General features: G+C 53.0%; 2 protein-coding genes across 3 annotated transcripts; one reads left to right on the forward strand and one right to left on the reverse strand.

Moving 5' to 3' along the window:
- Positions 1-316: 316 nt before the first annotated feature.
- ADAMTS4 (ADAM metallopeptidase with thrombospondin type 1 motif 4) lies at positions 317-8,448 on the reverse strand. The gene is made up of 9 exons (XM_065881802.1): positions 7,393-8,448; positions 5,972-6,295; positions 5,587-5,719; positions 4,868-5,038; positions 3,854-4,140; positions 3,560-3,746; positions 3,131-3,306; positions 2,022-2,197; positions 317-1,527 (listed from the first exon to the last, which is right to left on the reverse strand). Exons 1-9 carry the CDS (start codon positions 8,014-8,016, stop codon positions 1,101-1,103), a joined length of 2,505 nt encoding a protein of 834 aa, XP_065737874.1. The 5' UTR covers positions 8,017-8,448; the 3' UTR covers positions 317-1,100.
- Positions 8,449-11,797: 3,349 nt separating this feature from the next.
- On the forward strand, positions 11,798-21,002 carry NDUFS2 (NADH:ubiquinone oxidoreductase core subunit S2). Of its 2 annotated transcripts, XM_065874755.1 has the most exons (14): positions 11,798-11,916; positions 12,726-12,832; positions 15,655-15,845; positions 17,374-17,494; positions 17,672-17,784; positions 18,040-18,114; positions 18,285-18,362; positions 18,490-18,575; positions 18,780-18,899; positions 19,613-19,742; positions 20,021-20,116; positions 20,296-20,379; positions 20,523-20,580; positions 20,773-21,002. In XM_065874755.1, the coding sequence occupies exons 1-14, from the start codon at positions 11,822-11,824 to the stop codon at positions 20,808-20,810; spliced, it is 1,392 nt and encodes a 463-aa protein (XP_065730827.1). In that variant the 5' UTR covers positions 11,798-11,821; the 3' UTR covers positions 20,811-21,002. The 2 variants fall into 2 exon arrangements, with proteins under 2 accessions (XP_065730827.1, XP_065730837.1); XM_065874765.1 differs by lacking the exon at positions 18,285-18,362 and having other exon boundaries at positions 11,822-11,916; positions 20,773-20,810.
- The last annotated feature ends 386 nt before the right edge of the window (positions 21,003-21,388 follow it).

The following is a 21,388-nucleotide window of genomic DNA, read 5'->3' on the forward strand; positions in this document are numbered from 1 at the left end:
AGCGCTTGTTTGTTTTGACGGTAGCGTTCTAGTTATCTTTCACATTCGTGTTCTTGTCAATTGTGCTTGTAGCCGAGTGTTTATTATGCCTCCATGTTGTTGGGAGCCTCCAGAGATCAGGGACAGAACTGTCCTTTCTCTGACAGTCCTTCAAAATCCAGGCTAGGGTTCTGCCAACCAAAGGAATTGGGCCTGGGGGACAAGGGCAGGCACCGCTGACGCAGATCCTTGCCACCCTCAAGTGCACCGCAGGCTCCGTGGACAGTGGAGCCGAGGACGGTAAGGTGGTGATAATAATAACTGACGGCAGCTGACATTTGTTGGGCGCTTACCAAGTGCTAGGCATTGTGCTAGTTCTTTATTTACATTAATCCTTACAACAAATTTCCAAGGGAGGTATTATTATTGTCAAATGAGGAAACTAGTGTTCAGAGATGTGGAGCCAGGGTGCAACCCACATCTGTCTGACTCCAAGAGGAGCACATAAATAGCAGAATTCAATTTATATTTAAAAATATGATAATCCCTTACTCCCTGAAGGCCTATCCTACCCTTGACTCTTCCTCTCCCAGAAAAGAAAATTCAGGGAGAGGAAAGCTAGGCAGGAGGAACCTCACACACACACACACACACACACACACACACATCTTCTCTCACACACACACACACACACACACAGATCACTTACACCTATCACCACCACCCTGGATTTCCTAGACAGGGTGAGGGCTACGAGGGCAGGGGGTCAGTTTCCCCAGGACCCTAGCCCTCATCCCCTTCCCTGGTGCTAAATAGAAGTGAATAAATACTAAATAAATACAACTGGGGTCTACCCTGCCTTCCCCCTCCCTCCTGTGACCAGCAGGGCAGAGGGGGCAGTTTAGATAGGGGACTATCTCCCAGCCCCTTCCATCCACCAGCCATCCAGGGCAGGAAACCCGGGCAGGGCCAGCCTGCTCGGTAGGGCAGAGAGGAGGGGCGGGTTCACCTCACAGCCCCTCCCCAACTGTGTCTCGGTGCGAGGCAGCTGCCAAACCCCCTCATTCTCCCAGCCAAGTCCGAGGCCCCGGTGCCCAGAAAGGGCAGCCGGGACGGTGAGGTTATTTCCTGCCCGCCCAGGAGCGCCGCCGGAGGATCTCCAGAATCTGTGCCTTGCGGTGCACCCAGTCCTGGGGAGGGGGGCGTGGCGTTGAAGGGGTTGGCCAGGGCACGAAGAAGCTGTAGCGGAGGCGTACGTTCTGGGGGTTGCCAGCCACCAGGACCTGCAGCGTCAAAGGCTGAGCCAGGGGCCCGTGGCCGGACAGTGTCTCCGAGGCTGCAGTGGCCCCGCTGTAGCGCAAGCTGACTGCCCCGGGCAGGACCACGTCTGTGGGGGAGGGTATCAGCGTGTATTCACCATTGAGGGCATAGGAGCCATCGGGGAGCTTCAGGGCCAGGTAGAGGCTCCGGACACCAGGGGTACCCTGCTGCCGGACCAGGATGTGGGTGGCCCCTGCGGGGATGGTGACCACATCGTTGTATCCGTACCTGTGTGCAAGGAGTAGAGGAGAACTCAGCATCTCCCTGAATCCTCTCAGCCTTTCTGAGCTGTGTTTGTTATGATTGTATGTGTATAGAAGGTTGTCTCCCCAGACCTACGTAAGCTGTCCAGCCTAGATCTGAGCTACATGCAAATGTGCCCTCCTTCCTCCTCTCTGGGCCTTTACACCTGCTGCCCCCTTACTGAGGTGCCCACCTAAGCCCCGCCTCCTTGGTGCCTGTCCAATTCCTATTCTTCCTCCAGAAGGGAGGTCACCTCCTGGGAAGCCTTCCCTGATGCCCACAAGTGCCCTCACAGCAGCCCAGGCTGACACCTTTGAGCAGGTGGGACACTGCGCTGTAACCGTGAACTCGTCTGTCTCCGCTACTAGACTGTACGTCAGCTCTTTGAAAGGAGAAGCAGTGTTGAGTTCACCTCTGTATCCCCAGGGCCCAGGACAGCGTCCAGGAAGGTGGGAGGAGGAAATAAATAGTGAATGAACCTGAATTTTCTGAAGGAGCCAGACTGCTTGCTGCAGCTAGAACCATCCCCACCGCACACCATGCACTTGTCAAATTTCTTTTTGGAGCCAATGACACGGTCACAGCCGGCATGGATGCAGCGACCCTGGACACAGACTGAGGAGCTGTCTGGAGAACAGGGGGTCCCATCTACCACCTGAGGAGAAGAGAGGGAGTGATGAAAGGGTCTTCCTTAGTCAAAACGGGCTGGTAAGTCGAACGAGACCCATATCCCATCAGGGAGGGGATGCCAGAAAAGTTGGGTCAGGGAGGGGATGTGGATGGAGTGTGGAGGGAACCCCAGCCACTGTAAGGGATGATAATCATAAAAGCCACCATTTTCAGAGCACTCACTGTGAATTAGGCACGGTGCTAAGTGCTATATAAATCTCACAACCACTATTTGAGGTTTGTAGAGATGGAACACTGAGGTTTAGAAAGATTAGGAGCTTGCCCAAAGGTTACACAGCTGGCAAGCAGAGAAGCCAACACGGGAATTGCAGGTCTGAGTCCCAACCCCAAGCCCTAAATCTTGGTGGTACCGTCCCAGCTGGACACTAGAGGGCAGTCAACGCGCAGGCTTTCTCCCCGGAACAGGGGTGAAGGATGCAAACCTGCTAGGCTTGTTCTTTCTTCAGCCTCAACCCAGGGCCCTATCACGGGGGGCGGGGGGGGCGGTGCGGGGACATTGCTGTCTCCAGGAGGCCTGTCCAGTGAGGGACTGGCCATCCATGAGCTCAATGAGGCCACCACTGTAATTTGCCAGAAGAGCCCATGGGAAGGGGGTCAGAGAAGGGCCCAAAAGTCCACACACTTCCATTCTCACAAAACGGAGCACTGGAAGATGGGGGAGAGAGAGGGAAAGAAACCAAGGGAAATGGGACAGGCTAGAGCTGCCTGATTGGCAACTTATCCAGAGTCCAGGGCTAGTTTTCTAAATACCCACGGCCAGAGAAGTCTGAGTGGGCCCCGGGCATGGCTGTGGGAACGCCAGCAGTAGTGCTGTTTGGGATCTCTGCCATCCGAAAGCAGAGGGCGGGTTGGGTAGTGTGTGAGCTTAGACGGGGCCCTGGGGCCCCCCGGTTCTCACCCGTGGCTCCAGCACATAGTAGTAGCCCAGTGCCCGGGCCTGGCAGGTGAGTTTGCACTGGTCCCGGGGCGCCACACCTGTGTAGCGAGGAACCCAGTCCATGGGCCCTGGGAAGTTCTTGAAGAGGTCAGTGCGGTGGTTGTAGGCCGCACACTGCTCTTCACGGAAGGTCAGCGCTGTAGGGTTAAAATGGACAGTCAGAGCCCCTCTCTCCTCACGCTGCCCCACCAGCCCCTCCACCGAGCCTCTCAGACCTCCAGACAGTACGGCAGCTCTCTCCCCCACAGACTACCTGTCACTTTCCTGAAGGGTAAAGTCACTCCCCCCAACAGCAGGGACAGTCAACACCTCCTTGGTCCCTGAACTCAAGGGACAGTCCTTTCCGTCCTACCCATCCCTCCCAAGGCTCCCATCCCCCCCACTCCTCACCTGAGCCAGTTGGGCAGTCCTGGGTATTGCAGGAACGAAAGCGGGTATGGCGGCCCTCACAGTACTTGCCACCATTCCGGGGGATGGGCCGTGTGCAGTCCCGGGAAGAGAACTGGACACCACCTCCACAGCTCCGAGAGCAGTCACCCCACGATCCCCAGGGGCCCCAGCCACCAGCCTGTGGGATCTGCAGAAGGACAGAATGGAAGAGTGGGATGAATACACTCTCTTGGGCTCAGGGCCACTCCCTCCTCCCCCAGGCCCTCTGCCCCTCCCCTGCCCTTGGGATCTCACATTGAAGTCCTGGAGCTGGTCCACGTGGAGGCAGCGGCCACCCATACAGGCCTGTGCGGGCCCACAGGGGGTACCATCAGCCCAGGGTGAATGCTTGGTCTGGCACATGGAGTGGCCATTGAGATGGCCAGAGCACCAGAGGGCAGCACAGGCCGGCGGCAGCTGCGGACAATGGCGTGAGTCAGGCCCAAAGGTCAGCTGGCACTGGCGGTCAGCATCGTAGTCCTTGCCGGGGAAAGTCACAGGCAGATGCAGGGGAGCCTCTGGCTTGTCTAAGAGACAGTGCCCTGGAAAAAGAGGCAGGGGTATGACGTCACCAATAGGTTGAAGGGGTGCCAGCCTTGGGCTCCCCAGGGCCTGACAGATCCTAAGATCCAAATTCTAGGGCTGGAAGAAGCTTTAAATAGCAGCTAAATGTATTCAATGCTTATTATGTGATGAACATTGGCTAAATGTTTGACCAACAGCGTCGTGTTTAATCATGGCCAAAGCCTATGAGGTGGTTACCGTTATTATGCGTATTTTACAGATCAGCTACACAGAAGTGAGGTAACTTACAGTCACACGTCTACACACATCTAAGGAACAGGATCAGGATAGGAACTCAAAGCACTAGATCTTCCTACCTATTCCAACCAGCTACAGAATTCTTGAGTCTGCTTCTCATCAACAGCCCTGCCCAACCATAGTCATACTGCTAGGCATGCACACCTCAAGTGACAAGGCAGTCACCTCTTTCACAACTAGCCCCTTGCGGTGTTGGACAGTTGTGGCCCTTAGAAGGTCAGTTCTAATTCTATTGAGCCAAAACTTGCCTCCTGTAGCTGTGCTATTTATTTTGAGAGGAAGTGGGAACCACACAAAGGCAGCAGCGTTTCTCACTCCATCCCACACTGCAGAGGAGGCACGTTGGAAGGAGTCAGTTTGACCCATGTGAAATGCGGCAGAAGTGAAAGTACAGTGGGGGGCAGGAACTGGGTCCTGCACAGGGAAAGGGGAGTGCCATCTGCTTACCATAGCCATTGTCCAGGAAGTCGGTGATGAAGCGGGCACTGCAGGGGGACCAGGGCTCCTCGGGATCCACGTGAGCCATCACAGGAGCCATGACATGGCGGGAGGTACTCCCAGGCCCATTCAGACCAACACATGGCTTTGAGTTGTCATGGAGCATGTTGAAGACATGGCCTGTGGGAGCAGAGGCCCTGTTAGGGTCCAGGGGTCTCATCCCTGTGCCCTCAGGGGGTTGCAGGCCCATCATAAGCCTGGTTGCAGGTATGGATGGTCAGATCCGTTCCCCATCCCAACCTGCCCCCAATGTCTTTCTGGTGCTCCAAGGGCTTCTCAATATGTAGCCCCCCCTTGCTCTGTCTCCCCTCTCGCCATGATACACTCAGGGCCCCTCCCTACCGACTTTTCCTTATAGCCTACATTCCCAACCCTGATTCCATCCCCTCTATCACTGACTCTTGTGAATAATCTCTCTCAGTACTGTGCTACCTCCCCTCCAAACACAGTTCACAGTAGATTTCTACACACTATCTCATTTAATAGAAAAATCTAAATGTCTACATCCAGAGCAGAGAAGGGTAATGGCCCTGGACCTAGGCCTGGGGAAAAGGAAGAAACACCTTGTGACTTGCACTTGTACCCTGGTGAGCTCACTGTCCCCTCACCTCACCCCTGATAGCTCTCTCACTCATCACAGGTGCCCCATGACCCCACCCCTAACTTACCCAGTTCATGAGCAGCAGTGAAGGCTGACTGGAGCCCGTCATCCTCCACGATAGCACAGCTCCGAGCTGGGTCACACACAGTGCCCACATCAGCCATGCCTAGAGTGTCACAAGTAGAGACCCCACACAGGTCCTGTGGAGAGGGAGATCAGAGACAATACATGAGGAACCAAGACACCAGCATCCATTGAGCTGAGATCCAGATTAGTGGAGACCTGGGCACTGCGTTATCCAGCACTGTCAGGGCCCAGATAGCACTGGCAGTGTGGCTGGGGCCAGGCACCATGTTGAACAGCTCCAGGGGCACCATTTACATCACGGTCTGTGCAGTGGTGCTTCTTGGGGTTATGCAGTGCATGGCCTGAGGTGCTGCTTGGGGCCTCACCTGACGGGTAAACAGAATGGCCGTGTCAAAGTGGTCAGGGTCCGAGTCCTCGGGGGTGTTGAGTCCTCGCTGCCAGGCACAGAAGCTGCGCAGGGTCTGGGCGGCACTGGGCCCTACTTGGGGCCCTTCCTCACCTGGCCCCAGAATCACTAGCCGAGTCACCACCAAGCTGACAGGGTTGCGGATGCTTGGGTGCTTGAAGGCCTTGGCCGCTGCTGCCATGACCGTCAGCAGGTAGCGCTTTAGCCCAGCACCGTGAAATGCCGCCATCTTGTCATCTGCCACGACCAGGGTCTCCACAAATCTACTCAGTGAAGCAAAGCGCTGGAGAGGAAAAAAGGGGAGGAGGATCCTGAAATAGCCTCCCAGACCCATGGATCACTTCTCCCCTCCCTTACTTCCTGGGTCTGGAACTCAGCAGAGCCAGCTGGGCCACATACATCCCACGGGATTCCTGATGGGTCTCGGTGGGGCCTCCCCCCCAACTCCAAATCCCAGGGCTTTTGTGGTAACGCTGCGAAATCATCTGCTGGTTCTGAGAAGGGGAGGGGATGGGGACGCCACGTCCCAGGGCTATGTGGGCGCAAGAGGTGAAAAGCAGCTGGGACTGCCTCTGGGAGGGACTTTGGGGTCCCCCATGCCTGAGTGTGTCTGGGGCTGCAGGACTGGGGCTAGAGGGCTGGGCTGCAACGTGTCTTCCCTGTGTGGTTGGAGGAACAATTCAGTCAGCGGCTAGGGCCAGGGCCAGATCTCAGCGTGGCGGGTGTGGAGGGAGCGTCTGGTCTGGATTAAAGCTAGAGAGGGAGGGAGGAAGGAAGGGAAGAAGGGGGGAGACTGGGAGTGGGAGGGAGGAAAGGATGGAGCCTCAGGCAGCCTTGCAGTCAGTCCGCAATGTGGGAAGGGGACGGACCAGAAGGGGGTTCAGGATGCCTTTCCTCCCCGGTCCACTCCTGCCCTAGTTTGCAGTTTGCCAGAACAATTTTGAAGACAGCATCAGAAGCCAGAGGCCAGTCTCTTGGGCCTCAAACCTCACTCCTTTAGCTGGTGGTGAAAATCAAATTTGGGGCCCAGAAAAGAGTCAAGGCCAAGGGGCTATCAGGAGGGCCTCCTTGTTGGGGACTGTGCCAGTAGGATGCCATGGCCAGGCAGGGTCGGGGTGGAGAGAGAGAGTGGTCATTCCCAGCATAGCGTCTCTGACCCAACCCTGGGAACCCCCTTGGGATCAGCGGTCTGGCTAGGAGAAGGGTTGGGGCAGGGAAAAACCAGAGCCTTCCCAGGAAAGGAGGCCAGTGGAAAGAGAAAAGGCAGACAGAAGGGAGGGAAGCAGCAGGCTGGCCAGAAGTGGAAGTGGGTGGAGAGAAGGTGAATAGGGGTCAGTAGGACAGACATGGCAGGAGGACACAGACTCCAGGGCTGCCTACCTTGGCTCTTCGTGGGCTGGAACTGGGGTTCCCGGGAGGAGCCTGGACGTTGCAAATGGGGCCCTGGCCGCTGGCTGGACTCTTCCGGCGTAGGATGTGAGCCCCAGGCCCACCAGCAGAGTTAGGGGTGCCTCCTTCCAGGGGCTGGATGTGGAGTTCGGTCCCTCGATACTGCAGCACCCCTAACAGGGCTCCCCCATCCCAGTGCAGAGATGCCACCGACTCCGGATCTCCGTTGATGGTGCCAGTGAGGTAGGTGCCCGGCTCTGCCCCGCCCAGGAGCTCAGGCGCCCGGCCCAGGTATTGCACCGTCAGCCCCTCCACCCGCACGCCGGGGTCCTGCTCCAGCTCTAGTAGCAGCGTCTCCCCAAAGGCTGGCAAGCGGTACGACAGCCTGGCAGGGGTGCCCAAACCAGGCAGGACGCTGTCGTTGAGCTTCTCTGGAAACACGATCTCCTCCTCCCGGGGGAAGGGGCTGGCCGGCCAGGCTGAGGGCAGGAGGGAGGCCAGCAGCAGCAGAAGCAGCTCGGAGACGGGCACGCTGGGGAGCAGCAGGCAGGGTTGGATTCCCCACAGGCAGCACTCCGCCAAGCCCCTCCTGGGATGCGAGTCCGTCCGGGACATGGCACTGGTGCTGAAGCTGGGAGGGACTGAGGCCGTCTGGGCACCAAGTCCTCCCTGCCCTGGCTTTGGAAAACTCCTCTCTGCAGCCTCGGGGCTCGGACCCCAGCCAGGGTCAGAGGCAGAATTTTCAGAGGGTCTGGGGACCTTCAGAGGAGATGGAGAAAACTTGGCCCTTAGGCTTAGGAGAGGTGCCTAGTGGTCTGGTTCCTCCAAACTCTCCTCCCACACCCTCCTCTCCTGGATCTTTGTTTCTCCCTGCCTGTGTCTTCTGCAGCTTCTCTGGCCTCTCCCTTTGCACTCCCTCAGACTCTGTCTGGCTTCGCTTCTGTGCCTGTCCTCTCTCTGCCTCCTTCCGCCGTGCCTTTGTTTCTGTCTTTCTCCTCCTCTGTCTCCCGTGTCTATGAGTCTGTGGGTCTCCCTGTGAGTTCTTCCCAGCCTTTCTCCGCGCCAGCTCTTTTAAGCGTCCTGAGCCACTACGATTGGCTGAGCTATAAGCCATTCAGCCAGGAGCTCTGGTGGTAGGACTCAGATGGGTGTTTCATTGCTTCCCAAAAATCTAGTTTTTGTTTTCCTTTAAAAAAAAAAAAAAAGGGACTTGCCCAGGGGAGGGGAATCTCTAGCAGCCGGATGGATCATAGGCACTGGGCCAGCTGATGACATAGTCTTTTCCCAAACCCCACAGTCGGCTCTCAGCTGTCTCTTTCCCTTTTTGGTGGGACAGAGCCCCAGGAGGGGTAGGAAGTCAGGGAAAGGGCCTGGACCACACGCGAAGAAGGGACCATGGTCCCAGGAGAATTCTAGCTCCCACTGTCTAACCTGGCACATCCTCCCTTTTCTCAGGGATCCCTCATGATGCCCTCTGCCCCTAGAGGCTGGTTTCCAGGGCCGAGGGAACTGAGTGAGCTGCCACGGAAAGAGGGTGGGGAACAGGTAAGGAGGCATCAAGACGGCCGAACAAAGAAAGGAGGTGGCTTGACACTGCTCAGGATGGGACCAAGAAGCTGGAGAGAGTACAGGAGGCAGGGAGATGGGGCAGGCAAGGAGACAGTGATCAGGGAGTGTAGTGCCCAAAGGTAGGATGAGTCTGCTTAGAATGGGCACATGGAGCCGGCAGAGGACAAGGCAGGAGGGGTTAACAACTCTTCCTTTTACAGAAGGGAGATCTAGGGTGGCACCTCCTCTTCCCTAACGTCTCTTCTCTCCCTCAGGATCCCCTTTCCTGAATTACCATTCCCCGCCCCCTCAGAAGCCCAGACAGCCACTCTGCCTCCAGCCTCCATTCCCCCCAGAGCTCCCCCTCCCCACTTCCTGACTCCCCATTTCCCTGGCCCAGCTCCCAGTAGCTTCCCCCAGGCTCTTGGCCCTGCTCCTACCCACTCCCAACTGCCCTAAACCCTCCCCCAGCCTCAAGTCAGCCAGCCCCCAGCACAAGAAAGAAGTGCTCTCTCAGGAACCCAGAAGTACCCTATGTCAATCCATCAGAGGGAATCCCCACCTGGTTCCCCTTTTCGGCCCCACCTTGTCCTAAGAACCCAGTGGTTCCTGGAATATCTAGTAATCCTTTATTTCTCATTCCCCATGGGACAGGGAGAGGGTGGTTGTAGCACTGTGGGTACAGGAAAATTAGGGAACTGAGAGAAACAGGAACCCAGTGCCTGGGATGGAGAGAGTGCTTGGGGAGGAAGAGGTAATGTTAGGGAAAGGAGCAGAATGATTTCCTTGGTTTGGGACTGGAGAGAACTCAGCAAAGAAGTCTTGGGGGTGGATTCTCAAGACAAGGAAGGAAAGGGCTCAGAAGTAGGGGCAATTTCTGCTCACCCCACGCTATGGCCACTCCTTTCCCCAGGATATCCCCAGGAAGGAGAGTACCGTCAGTACTTTCCTTTCCCAGAGGCAGACCACCTGCCCCTGCCCCCACTCCTCTATTCACTCTCGGCCTGGTCACCTCCTGTCCTCCACATCCCATCCGCCAGAATACTTCCTTTTCCCCTCCCTTCCTGCCCAGGTTGCAGATACCTGCCCTGGTGACCATCACTTCCTGTATCACCCACCCGCTTCGGACTGCAGGACCCACCTCTTGACCCACCACATGCCCTGACCCTGGTCCTAAAGGGAGGGGGTTGGTGCTGCAGGAGTCAGACAAAGGATGGGAGACCAGAAGGGGCAGGAGCAAGAGGAGCTGTCACCAGAGGACTCTTACTGCCCCTCTGCACCCACATCTGAGACGAGGACAAAGGGGGCGAGTAAGCAGTGAGAGACAAAAGGCCTTAGAGTAACAGCAGCAGTGTGTGTGTGGGGAGCGTTGGCAGCCTGGAGAAGGCACAAAAGATGCAGTGTCCTAGGCAGCCCCCCAGGATCCCTCACCCTAGTTCCAGCTCAAGTTGCCGCTAGGGCCAAGCAGCCCGGAGTCGATCCTGTCTTCTCCTAGGCTGGATTAGGGCAAATAAATGCAGTCCCTACATCGTCCTCCCTCACTATCACCACCTTCACTGTGTGTTTCAGCTATACCGGGAGAGAAGGCCCAGGGAGACGGTGGGGAATGAGGGGAGCAGGGAGGCACAGCCTCTGCCTGGCTCTGTGAGGGCTGCCGAGCCCACCCAGGTGTCCCAGTCAGTTCCCCCAGTCAGGGATATGGCCTCACCCTTTGGTACAGTTCCCACTAGGTCAACTCCCAGGCTAGAGGTCTGGCTTTCCCCTCTTTCTTTGCAGCTAAGAATTCCCTGTCTCTGCCACTCTCCTGGTCTGCCTGCCCCATCCTGCTCTCCTGCTGGTGAGCTGTGGCCCAGGCACCCTGTCTGGAGGAGATCTGGGGAAGGCCTCTTTCAAGGCCCCAAGTGGGGGGGATGTGCAAAGTTAACGGGTGGCCCAGCTGGAGCTGGGCTTGGAGGCAGAGAGAACCGGAACTAGCTCCAAGGCTGGAACTCCTCTTTATCTCTTCCACACAGGATTACGATCAGACTCCTGATGGTGCTACAGTTCTATGCCGTTGGCCAGTACAGAGGCCGGGTCGGAAAGATATGAGGTAAAAGAGACTGACCCAGGGTGGAAGTGGGGTGCGAGGCATCGCTAAGGGCACTTCCTGGGTCTGTAATTCTGTGGGCTCTGGAAGCCTGGCAGATATAAGGGTCACCCATAGGGGACCTCCTATCCTCATGAGGTGGCTCCTACACAGCGCAGCAGCCCGTTCCAATGCTGGTGGCCTTCGCATCCTACTCTTTTTTCATTTTACTTTGACAGGAGCTCTCAGACCCGCCCAGCCCCACTAGGGCCTCTTTTCCCTAACCCATTTAGGCCGTCTGGAAATTAGCTAGCTCTCCCGGCTCCGAATCTTTTGGATTCGGGGATAAGGAGGTAATTGGCAAAGCCCGGCTCTACCCCAGAAGGGCAGGGCTCAGACACAACCAGAGAGCAGGGCTTCAGCAGCGGTGAGCTCACGCGAGGAGTGGGGAAGGGCCCCCATGTGAGTGTCCGCCTGGCTCCGGGCGGCAGGGCACTTTCTAAGGCGCGCAGGCAGCTCGGCGATGGTGCGCGAGGGCGCCGCTGCCCGCAGCAGGAACTGCAAGTTTCTCCTGCTCAGCCTTAGAAGAGCCCACCAGGAGCGGTGGGAAGCAAGGGCCTCAGCCTCCGGTATTTAAGCGAAAGTGAAGCCGGGGTGCAGAACCCGGATGTTGTCAGGTTCGCTCTCGGCGACCCCGCCAGCTTCCAAGAGGGCTGCTGAGTGGTGCCAATAGGCGAGAAGCCCACAGGAGGCGCGCAAGAGGCACTTCCGCCCGGTTCTCCTTCCCGCAGTCCGTGGCGGGGCAAGATGGCGACGCTCAGGGCTCTATGCGGCCTCCGGGGCGTCGCGGCCCTGGTGCTGCGGCCCGGGGCTGGGGCCCGACTGCCGATTCAGCCCACCAGGTGAGACCAAGGGCAGCCCTCGATGCGCTGTCCCCAGGGCTAGGGTTTCTCGAGTCCGGGGACTCCACGGGCCCTGTGACCCCCTAGGAAAGAATGACCCAGGCCCGTGACCCCTCGTCCAGGCCTGCTCTATCGAGTTCCAGGATCCAGTGGTGCCTGCCTTGGCCGAGGGAGGAAAGAGGGTTTGAGCTCGATCTGCCAGAGGTGAAATCAGTTGGAGGGAGACTCCGCGCCTCAGTGTTAGTGATAATGTCACCCTCCCTTTATGTCCTGTTGCTTTTCCCAACCCCCTTCACGGGTGGGGCGCGACTGGTGAAAATTCTCCTTAGACGCTGTGGAAGAAGAGGAGAGCAACCCCAATAGACTTAAATGAGGCACATAAACCAAGAATCCGCGGGTTGGCCTCAGTGCATTGTTCTGGCCGTACTTGAGCAGAGCCAAGGAGCCAGCATGCCCCACCCCCCTATCTTTTCTTACTCATGGGTTGACCTTGAATAAACACCTTTTTGAGTTCATATTCACCAGAATGGGAATATGAATATGACCAGAATTTAAAGGAGCTGGGATCCCCGGCTTTGCATGTGTACGGGTGATAGGTGAAGTGATTTCAGGAATAAGTTGTTAGTAAGGATGGAACCTCTAGAGTTCCAGTTTGTTCTGCCAAAGCGACACAACTCTGTGTTGAAGAATTTGAAGAATTCTTGAAGAATCCAAGACACCCTTCCCTGGGCCCACCTGAAAGTGAATGGGAACGGAGAAACCAAGCACTGTTCAGGCCCTTTGTCTAGGATCTGTCATTACCTCCCCAGAGGTGCTCGGCAATGGCAGCCAGATGTGGAATGGGCAGAGCAGTTTGGGGGCGCTGTCATGTACCCCACCAAGGAAACAGCCCACTGGAAGCCTCCACCTTGGAACGGTGAGTGCCCAGTGCCACTGTCCCAACCTACACCCCTCCATGCCCCAAGCTGATTTCTAAGTGCTCTTGAGCTCTCTGTGTGAGGCAAATTTTAGCCGCCAACTCTTTTTGCTTCTTTAACCTTGCAACTCAACAAACGTGACAATAGTGATAATAGGAGGTATTTGTCAAGTAGAATATTCCAAGAGAAAAGAAGGAGAAGGTCCCAGTCAACCCTCGAAGATCCCTACCAAATTTATATCTTTAGCTTCAGCTTTTTCCAGAGATTCAGTATATTTCCATCTCCCTCTCTTGACAAGGTGGTTTTTCCCACTGGCACCCAAATGAAACCTTTCTGAATACGAAACCTTTTTCCCCCCCATCAAAACTAGCTCTTCCTTGTGATTTTTAATTTTTATTTTATTTTATTTATTTGCGGTAGGCGGGCCTCTCACTGTTGTGGCCTCTCCCATTGCGGAGCACAGGCTCCGGACGCACAGGCTCAGCGGTCATGGCTCATGGTCCCAGCCGCTCCGCGGCACATGGGATCCTCCCGGACTGGGACACGAACCCGTGTCGCCTGCATCGGCAGGCAGACTCTCAACCACTGCGCCACCAGGGAAGCCCGTGATTTTTAATTTTGATCATTGACTCCCTCATTCCCCTAATCCCTCAGGATTGAAACTTTTTAGTCATCTTTGGCTCTTTTTTCTCTCTTGCCCTCCATGTTTATGTTCAATAACATGCAGATTCTTTAATAATGTTTCACATCTGGTCATTTCTCCCTTTGTTGTTTCGATTTATTTTGTATTAGACCTTGATTATTTCGGAAGTCTCTTTGATGGGTTCTTGCCACTGATATAGTCTCCCTCCAGCTATCCTATACAGTGTCTATGCCTTTATCTTCCCCAAACATCACTTTAGCATGTCATTCATTCTTTTGCTCGAAAACCTTCAAAGGAACTTCCAGTTAACCTTTCAAAAATTTAACAGTAACAACAGCTGAGTGCTTACCATGTGCTGAGTGTTTTTGTATGCAGTATTTCACTTAGTTGTTACAACAGACCTATGAGAGTGATACAAATATTATCCCAATTTTGAGGAAATTGTGGTGTAGAGAGATTAAAAAGTGGTCGAGGACACAGGTGGATTTGTACGTGGGTCTGTCTGACTCCAAAGCCCATGGTGAAGAATTTTGGTTGCATAGGTAGACTCTGGTTTCAGATCTCAACTCTCCATTTACCAGTGAATAAAGTACCTACTTCATAGCGTTACTGTAAGGATTAAATGAGTTGCAAGTAACGTAAACCGCGTAATGTAGTGATTGGCTCATGCTAAGTCCTTCCTAAGTGTTACTAATAACACTGATAATTGGGGCTTCCCTGGTGGTGCAGTGGTTAAGAATCCGCCTGCCAATGCAGAGGACACGGGTTCAAGCCCTGATCTGGGAAGATCCCACATGCCGCGGAGCAACTAAGCCCGTGCGCCACAACTACTGAGCCTGCGAACCACAACTACTGAAGCCCGTGCGCCTAGAGTCCGTGCTCCGCAACAAGAGAAGCCACTGCAATGAGAAGCCCACGCACCGCAACGAAGAGTAGCCCCTGCTCTCCACAACTAGAGAAAGCCCGTGTGCACCGATGAAGACCCAGTGCAACCCAAAATAAATAAATAAAATAAATAAATTTTAAATAAATAAATAATACTGATAATTGAACCACTACCCCCTACTGCCTGCCAACACTTAATCTTCTGTCTCTTGGCAAACAAGAGTTCCATAGATATTTACTTCCTTGTTTCTGAGATTTGACATGTGTTCATTCCATAGCATGGGATGCCTCTTCTCTCTACCTATTTGAATCATTCCCTGTGTTTAAGAACCAGCTCATATCTTGCCTCCACGAGGTCTTCACAGTGTTCTTTCCTTTCTTTAAATACTTAATGGCTAAGCAACTTACTTGGCAACTTGTAGTTTGACCTGCGTTACTAGTTTCTCACATGGACTTGTCTCCCGAATGAAATTGTAAGCCTCTTGAGGGTAAAAACTGTCCATCAGTAGTAGTAAGAATTAAGTATACATTTCCCAATTAGTTGTCCATTCAGCAGATACATCTGGAGAGCAGTGTATCTTCGTGGTTAAGAGTGTGGAGTCTGGAGCTGACCAGGCTGAGTTAAATCCTGACTCTGCCACTTACTAACTCTGACAATTCATTTAGTCTTTCTGGTCTCAACTTCTCCAATGAGATGAGGATAATGATAGTATCAACTGCTTATATGGTTGTTGAAATAATTAAATTAATTAAAATAAGTAAAGTGCTTAGAGTAGTGCCTGGCACATAATAAGGACTGTATAAGGGTTATCTATCATTATTAGTTTTTTGTTTTTTTTTTTTTTCCTGGTACGCAGGCCTCTCACTGTTGTGGCCTCTCCCGTTGTGGAGCACAGGCTCCGGACGTGCAGGCTCAGCGGCCACGGCTCATGGGCCCAGCCGCTCCGCGGCACGTGGGATCTTCCCGGACTGGGGCACGAACCCATGTCCCCTGCATCGGCAGGCGGACTCTCAACCACTGCGCCACCAGGGAAGCCCCTCATTATTAGTTTTTTACAGGTATCCTGAGAGACATGGAAAGAGTGAGGCTCATGGTCCCTCTCATCAGAAAGTTTAGTCTCCCTTCCCTTTTTCCCATCTAATGGTCTTCCTCCTGGTTATGATAAAGGTTAGGAAATCAGCACGGTATGGAATGGTGAGATGGAAAGTCTCCAGGGAGATATTAACTCCTTGCTGTCTTTTGGGGGTTCTCAAAGGAATTACCATTTGGCTCAATTATTTCCCACTTCTCAGATGTGGACCCTCCAAAGGACACGTTGGTGTCGAACCTGACCCTGAACTTTGGGCCCCAGCACCCAGCAGCCCATGGAGTCCTGCGGCTAGTGATGGAATTGAGTGGGGAGATGGTGCGCAAGTGTGACCCTCACATCGGGCTGCTGCACCGAGGCACTGAGAAGCTCATTGAATACAAGACCTATCTGCAGGTGTGGGGGGTGAACGGGGACCTGTTGACAGGACCTGGGGATGCTTTAGCCTCGGACTTTGCCAGTTCACTGCCCCAAAACCCCAGGGGAGGAGGGTGTTGAGAGGAGTAGCCCGTTGAGGTTATTAGGACAGTTTTGATTGGGAGGCTGGAGGGATGTGGCAGGGGATGCTTGACTTGAATCATGTGGATTTGGTTTATCCAACAGAAATACTTTGGAGCTGGAGCTACACTCCTAGCTCTTCTCCGGCTGACTTTTGGCTGACCCCTTTATCCTTACCCTAGTGCCTCAGTTTCCCTGCTCTTATGTCGTACTAGTACGTCAAAGCTGGTGTCCCTGGGGTCAGGGAAAGAGGAGAGAGACGTCAAGTCCCCAGGTTTAACAGCTGATTCTTGTATCTTCCAGCATTCTAAGTTTGTTTTCGAAATACTCAGTGAGTCAGAGTGACCGGGAGGGAGTTTGTAACAGAGTTTGCTGTTTTTAGGAGAACTCTGTGACCCAAATAATGAGGGTAGGGTCAGATTTGAAGAAATTGGATCTGGGATAGGGATCTGAAGTTTTTTTCTTACTATCATGAAGAAAGCTCTTGATAACAGAGGACGATGGAGTTAGGATTTCGAACCAGCTGACTAGAATGTGATTCCCCCAAAGAGTCCAGGCAATGATGGTTTCTGGTCCCAGAGTCCATGGAGTTAAACCCTGTAGCTTTATCCCACGTCACAGTGACATCAGGGCAAGAACTGGCTGTTCCAAGAAGAGGCGTCTTAGCTCCACCTCCTTCCTGGAAGCTGAAGCTGCTTCAGCATACAGCTGGGACTTAGCTTTCTTGGTATTCTGGGGAAGAACCATTTCTACCTGACTCTTCCTACAGAAACAAATCCCATTCTTCTTGGTGTTCTTAATTTCCTCCTGAGATTACCTTTCTCCTGCAGTATCTCAGAGAGGCGATCTTCTTTGACAGAGGCGTCACTTGGCCCAGAAGACTTGGTTGGCAGTGGTGTGCTGGAGCTAACTCATACTGGCTCACAAGAACACTGTTAAATTTTCAGGAATTTTGTGAGCCAGTTGTTAAACACAGCTGTTATTAAAAATCAGATTATACTAGCTTGCGATTTAATATATTAAAAATCAAGGTAGAGGTATCAAAATCCATGCCTTCATTATTTTACTACATTTTTCTACGCTGTGCTCCTTAGGTATTTACTTCCATTGTATCTGTATCGTGGAAATACTGTGTAATGGTGTGCTACTCGGCCCAGCACTGTCTGTGGTCAGTTACATAATGTTGGTAGTTTAAAGTGGGACTTCGTAGGAGTATTTTCACCATGGAAATGGGCAAACACGACAAATTGGGGTCCCCCCACCTTCACCCCTTCAGTGTGTTTCATCCTGCCTTTCTGAGGCTCCTGAGATTGGGAAGGTTTATGTAGCACTGACCTCTGATGCCCACTGAGAGCAGTGCTTCTAGCAGCCAGACTGAGGGTTCCTTGGCCTGTTAGATGTGATCCTGATTCTTCCCTCTTCCCAGGCCCTTCCATACTTCGACCGGCTAGACTATGTGTCCATGATGTGTAACGAACAGGCCTATTCACTGGCTGTGGAGAAGTTGCTCAACATCCAACCTCCTCCTAGGGCACAGTGGATCCGAGGTATGCCCATCCCCTTCTTCCTGTGGCCCACTGAGAGTACAGCATGGTGCCTCTGCCCCGCATCTTAGGAGCGCCGAACCGGAGCTTAGTATGCAGACCCCAGGCTCTGCCCAGAGCTGCTCTGTCAGCCTGGATCCTTGGCTCCTATATCCTTCTCTTGTCTTCACCTCTCTACAGTGCTGTTTGGAGAAATCACTCGGCTTTTGAACCACATCATGGCTGTGACCACACATGCCCTGGACATTGGGGCCATGACCCCTTTCTTCTGGTTGTTTGAAGAAAGGGAGAAGGTATGAGAAGGAGGAAAGAATAGGAGAAGGGAAGGAGGTGCCAGAGGTAGAGAAGGTATGAAGGAGACGAGAGTAAAAGGAGAGAGAACATTTAGGGGGAGAAGGTATATTTAACCTGGGTTATATTCTTGAGGAGCTCTGTGTCATGAGGGGTTGGTTGGGCACCAGAAGGCTGGGGGCGGGGGAGTAGACCACCATGGTGTCGGACTTAGGGGCCCAGGACTTTGTCACTAATTCCCAGTGTGTCCTATCAAGATGTTTGAGTTCTACGAGCGAGTGTCTGGGGCTCGGATGCATGCTGCTTATGTCCGGCCAGGAGGTGTGCACCAGGTGAGCAGGGTCCCCTGCCTCTCTTAAGATCCAGTCCTTGCTTATATCCTCTGTGGCCACTGGAGGGCAGCCCTGGCTGATGGAAGCGCTAACCCTGTATCCCTGAGGCAGGGCTGGCTCTCCTTAGTGGAGACTCTGCACTCACTATCGATTCTCCGTTTGTCTTCTAGGACCTACCCCTTGGGCTTATGGATGACATTTATGAGTTTTCTAAGAACTTCTCTCTTCGCATTGATGAGCTGGAGGAGGTAAGATAGGAGCCGGTGGGGAAAATCCCTCTCTTACCCCAAGAGGATCTGTGGGATTAGTCCCCAATTATAAAGAAATACAGAGGTATTTGAAGAGTGTTCACACACCAGGTCTCTTGCTCAACAGATGCTGACCAACAATAGGATCTGGCAAAATCGGACAGTCGACATTGGGGTTGTAACAGCAGAAGACGCACTTAACTATGGTTTTAGGTGTGAGGAATAAGACTTCTCTCCTTAGGGGCGGGTGGGTTCCAGCTTCATCTCTTGGCTTCAGGGGTGGCGCCTTCCTTGCTGTGCTGTCTTTGTATCCCATGCCCAGAGCGTGCGGGAGGGAGAGGGGAGACTAGGGAAGAGAGCATGCCTCTTTTCTTGGTTTGTGGAAAGTGACCCTTGGTCCCATTATGCTCTCTACAGCGGGGTAATGCTCCGGGGCTCGGGCATCCAGTGGGACCTGCGGAAGACCCAGCCCTATGATGTTTATGACCAGGTGGAGTTTGATGTTCCTATTGGCTCTCGAGGGGACTGCTATGATAGGTGAGGCCCAGATCCCTTCTTAGCTCATTTTCCAGCTAGTTTCCCCTGTCTAACTTTTCTCTTAACTGCTTTCGTCTTTCTCATACTTTCCAGTATCTGTTGGAGCTCTTGTGTGTGTTAAACTAGGTTGCTTTTCAAAGTACTTGCACATATGGGACATTTTATTTTACCCTTACATTCTTCTTATGTCTTAGATGGAACTAGTTTGGGCTGCATCTTATAGCTGAGAAAGCTGAAGCATAAAAGTTAGAGATTAGCCTGGGATATTATTCTGTTAGTAGTGCTTGAGACTAGACTCCTCCTTATCCAGTGCTGTTTCTACTAGATTCTAAGCTTCAAATTCCATTCCTCTTTACTGACCCCAAGAAAAATTTGCTACTGTTTTCTTTTTGAGTCACTTTGACTCTCACCTGTTCTATACTCCAAAAAATGTTTAAGAGGGTAATTAAAGAGGGAACTACTACAGGACATGGTCTGAGAAAACTAGAAGAGGATTTGGTCTGAGAAAACTAGGAGAGGGCCCAGTGCTCGAATCAGAAGACTGTAGGTTTTCTATGGGTGGCCAGGCCAAGCAGAGATGCTGTACTAGGAGAAAAGGATGAGGAAGGTTACCTAGCACTCTTCAGTTTGGCCAAGGGCATCCATCCTCCCAGCCTCACATCTCATCCTCTGGCTGCTCTTCTCTTGATCTGAGTCTGTCTCATCTACTTCAGGTACCTGTGTCGGGTGGAGGAGATGCGCCAGTCCCTTCGAATCATCTTACAGTGTCTGAACAAGATGCCTCCCGGGGAGATCAAGGTTGATGATGCCAAAGTGTCTCCACCAAAACGAGCAGAGATGAAGGTTAGCTATAGGGGGAGGGAAAAGGGGGAAAGGGGGCAGCGGCTGGGGAGGAGTATCTTGGGATTAAATCCTGCTTTTCAGTTTTCCTTTTTCAAAGAATTCACTGTAAAGGATTCTTAACCTCCCGTAGCCTCCTCTCTTTTTCTATACCTTCTGTGCTCATTGGCTTACATGTGGGATCTTAGACTCCCTGGGGGTAGGATTATTTTCCGTGTGTGGGTACACCTGCCATACAGTTTGGGTCTGGCCTGTTGACGCTCCGTTTTTCCTCTCTCCAGACTTCTATGGAGTCACTGATTCATCACTTTAAGTTGTATACTGAGGGCTACCAAGTTCCTCCAGGTGCCACATACACTGCCATCGAGGCTCCTAAGGTGAGGCAAGAAGGGGAAGGAAAGGACAGTACGTGGAGTGGGTGACTGGCGATGGATGTTCAGATAAATGCTTGTTCATCAGTGAGAGAGAGGACGTGAGGGTGAATAGAGAGGTTTTTGTTGGCAGAGGAAAGGGTTCTTCCTGTTAATGGAGGCAGCCAACCTTCTTCCTTGGACAGGGAGAGTTTGGGGTGTACCTGGTGTCTGATGGCAGCAGCCGCCCTTATCGATGCAAGATCAAGGCTCCTGGTTTTGCCCACCTGGTAAGAACCAACCCCAAAGATTCTAACGCTAATATGTGAAGCCAGTAATTAATGGCCTTGGTTGAGATTTTTATGAACTTTCACTCCTCCTCCTTCTACCCTGTTAATCTTGCCTAACACTATTGCTGTCTTAATCTCTGCAGGCTGGTTTGGACAAGATGTCTAAGGGACACATGTTGGCGGATGTCGTTGCCATCATAGGTACAAGGCCTGTTGTTTAGTAGAGGTGTTCTAGGCAAGGGAGTTTGAGACTCTGATTGGGGACAGAACCTGAACACTTCCTGTTCGACATAGACTATGGGCATAGACTGAAATCCTCAGTTTCCTGAGCACAGTAATGAGTTCTAGATTCTTGGTAACATCACTTTTTTTCTCCTCCCCCTGACCTCCTAGGTACCCAAGATATTGTGTTTGGAGAAGTAGATCGGTGAGCACGGGAACAGCATTGGACCTCCCTGCCTACCTGCTTCGTCTGCGGAGCCTGTCCATCGTTGGGAATGGGACTGTGTGTGTGTGTGTGTGTGTGTGTGTACACGTACATGAATGCTTAGCTGTCAGGCTTTCTGTGCATGTACTGGAAAAGGAGAAATTATAATAAATGAGCCGCCTCTGGCCTCAAGCCCAAACTTGTGGGTATGTCTTTCTCAGTATCTTACTGTCTTTCAGTTTGATGGGAAACTCATGAGTGTTAACCCTGTACTTCTCTGTTAGACTCAATCCTTAGCAGTTTATCTTGTGTATCTCCGCCCCTTTTGTGACCCTTGTCCTTTCCACTTCTCCATTGCCCATTTCCTCTTTTTCCCTTACTTCCTCCCTGCCCAAACCTTGCTGCCCACACCAATTGGTAAACTCCTCAAATCAAGACTGGGTACAGAGTTCCAGGTGGGAGAGAAAAGGGCTATCATGGGGTCTTAGGGAATTTTCAGGGGCAAGTTATCAGAGCTCTGTCTCTGAACAGGGCTAGAGTGAGATGGCGGGTTTAGATAGCCTTTCCCAAGCATGGGTGTTG

The sequence above is a fragment of the Phocoena phocoena genome, chromosome 1 (assembly GCF_963924675.1).
Source record: "Phocoena phocoena chromosome 1, mPhoPho1.1, whole genome shotgun sequence".
NCBI lineage: Eukaryota > Metazoa > Chordata > Mammalia > Artiodactyla > Phocoenidae > Phocoena > Phocoena phocoena.

Excerpts from the sequence above, each read along its gene's own strand:
- ADAMTS4 (XM_065881802.1), bottom strand. The coding sequence starts at position 8,016 with ATGTCCCGGACGGACTCGCATCCCAGGAGGGGCTTGGCGGAGTGCTGC. Across the intron at positions 5,720-5,971 it reads CCATTCTGTTTACCCGTCAG|GACCTGTGTGGGGTCTCTAC; the intron begins GTGAGGCCCCAA and ends CCCTCTCCACAG. Across the intron at positions 2,198-3,130 it reads ACTATGTGCTGGAGCCACGG|GTGGTAGATGGGACCCCCTG; the intron begins GTGAGAACCGGG and ends TCTTCTCCTCAG.
- NDUFS2 (XM_065874755.1), top strand. The coding sequence starts at position 11,822 with ATGGCGACGCTCAGGGCTCTATGCGGCCTCCGGGGCGTCGCGGCCCTG. Across the intron at positions 19,743-20,020 it reads CAAAACGAGCAGAGATGAAG|ACTTCTATGGAGTCACTGAT; the intron begins GTTAGCTATAGG and ends TCCTCTCTCCAG. Across the intron at positions 20,581-20,772 it reads GGATGTCGTTGCCATCATAG|GTACCCAAGATATTGTGTTT; the intron begins GTACAAGGCCTG and ends CTGACCTCCTAG.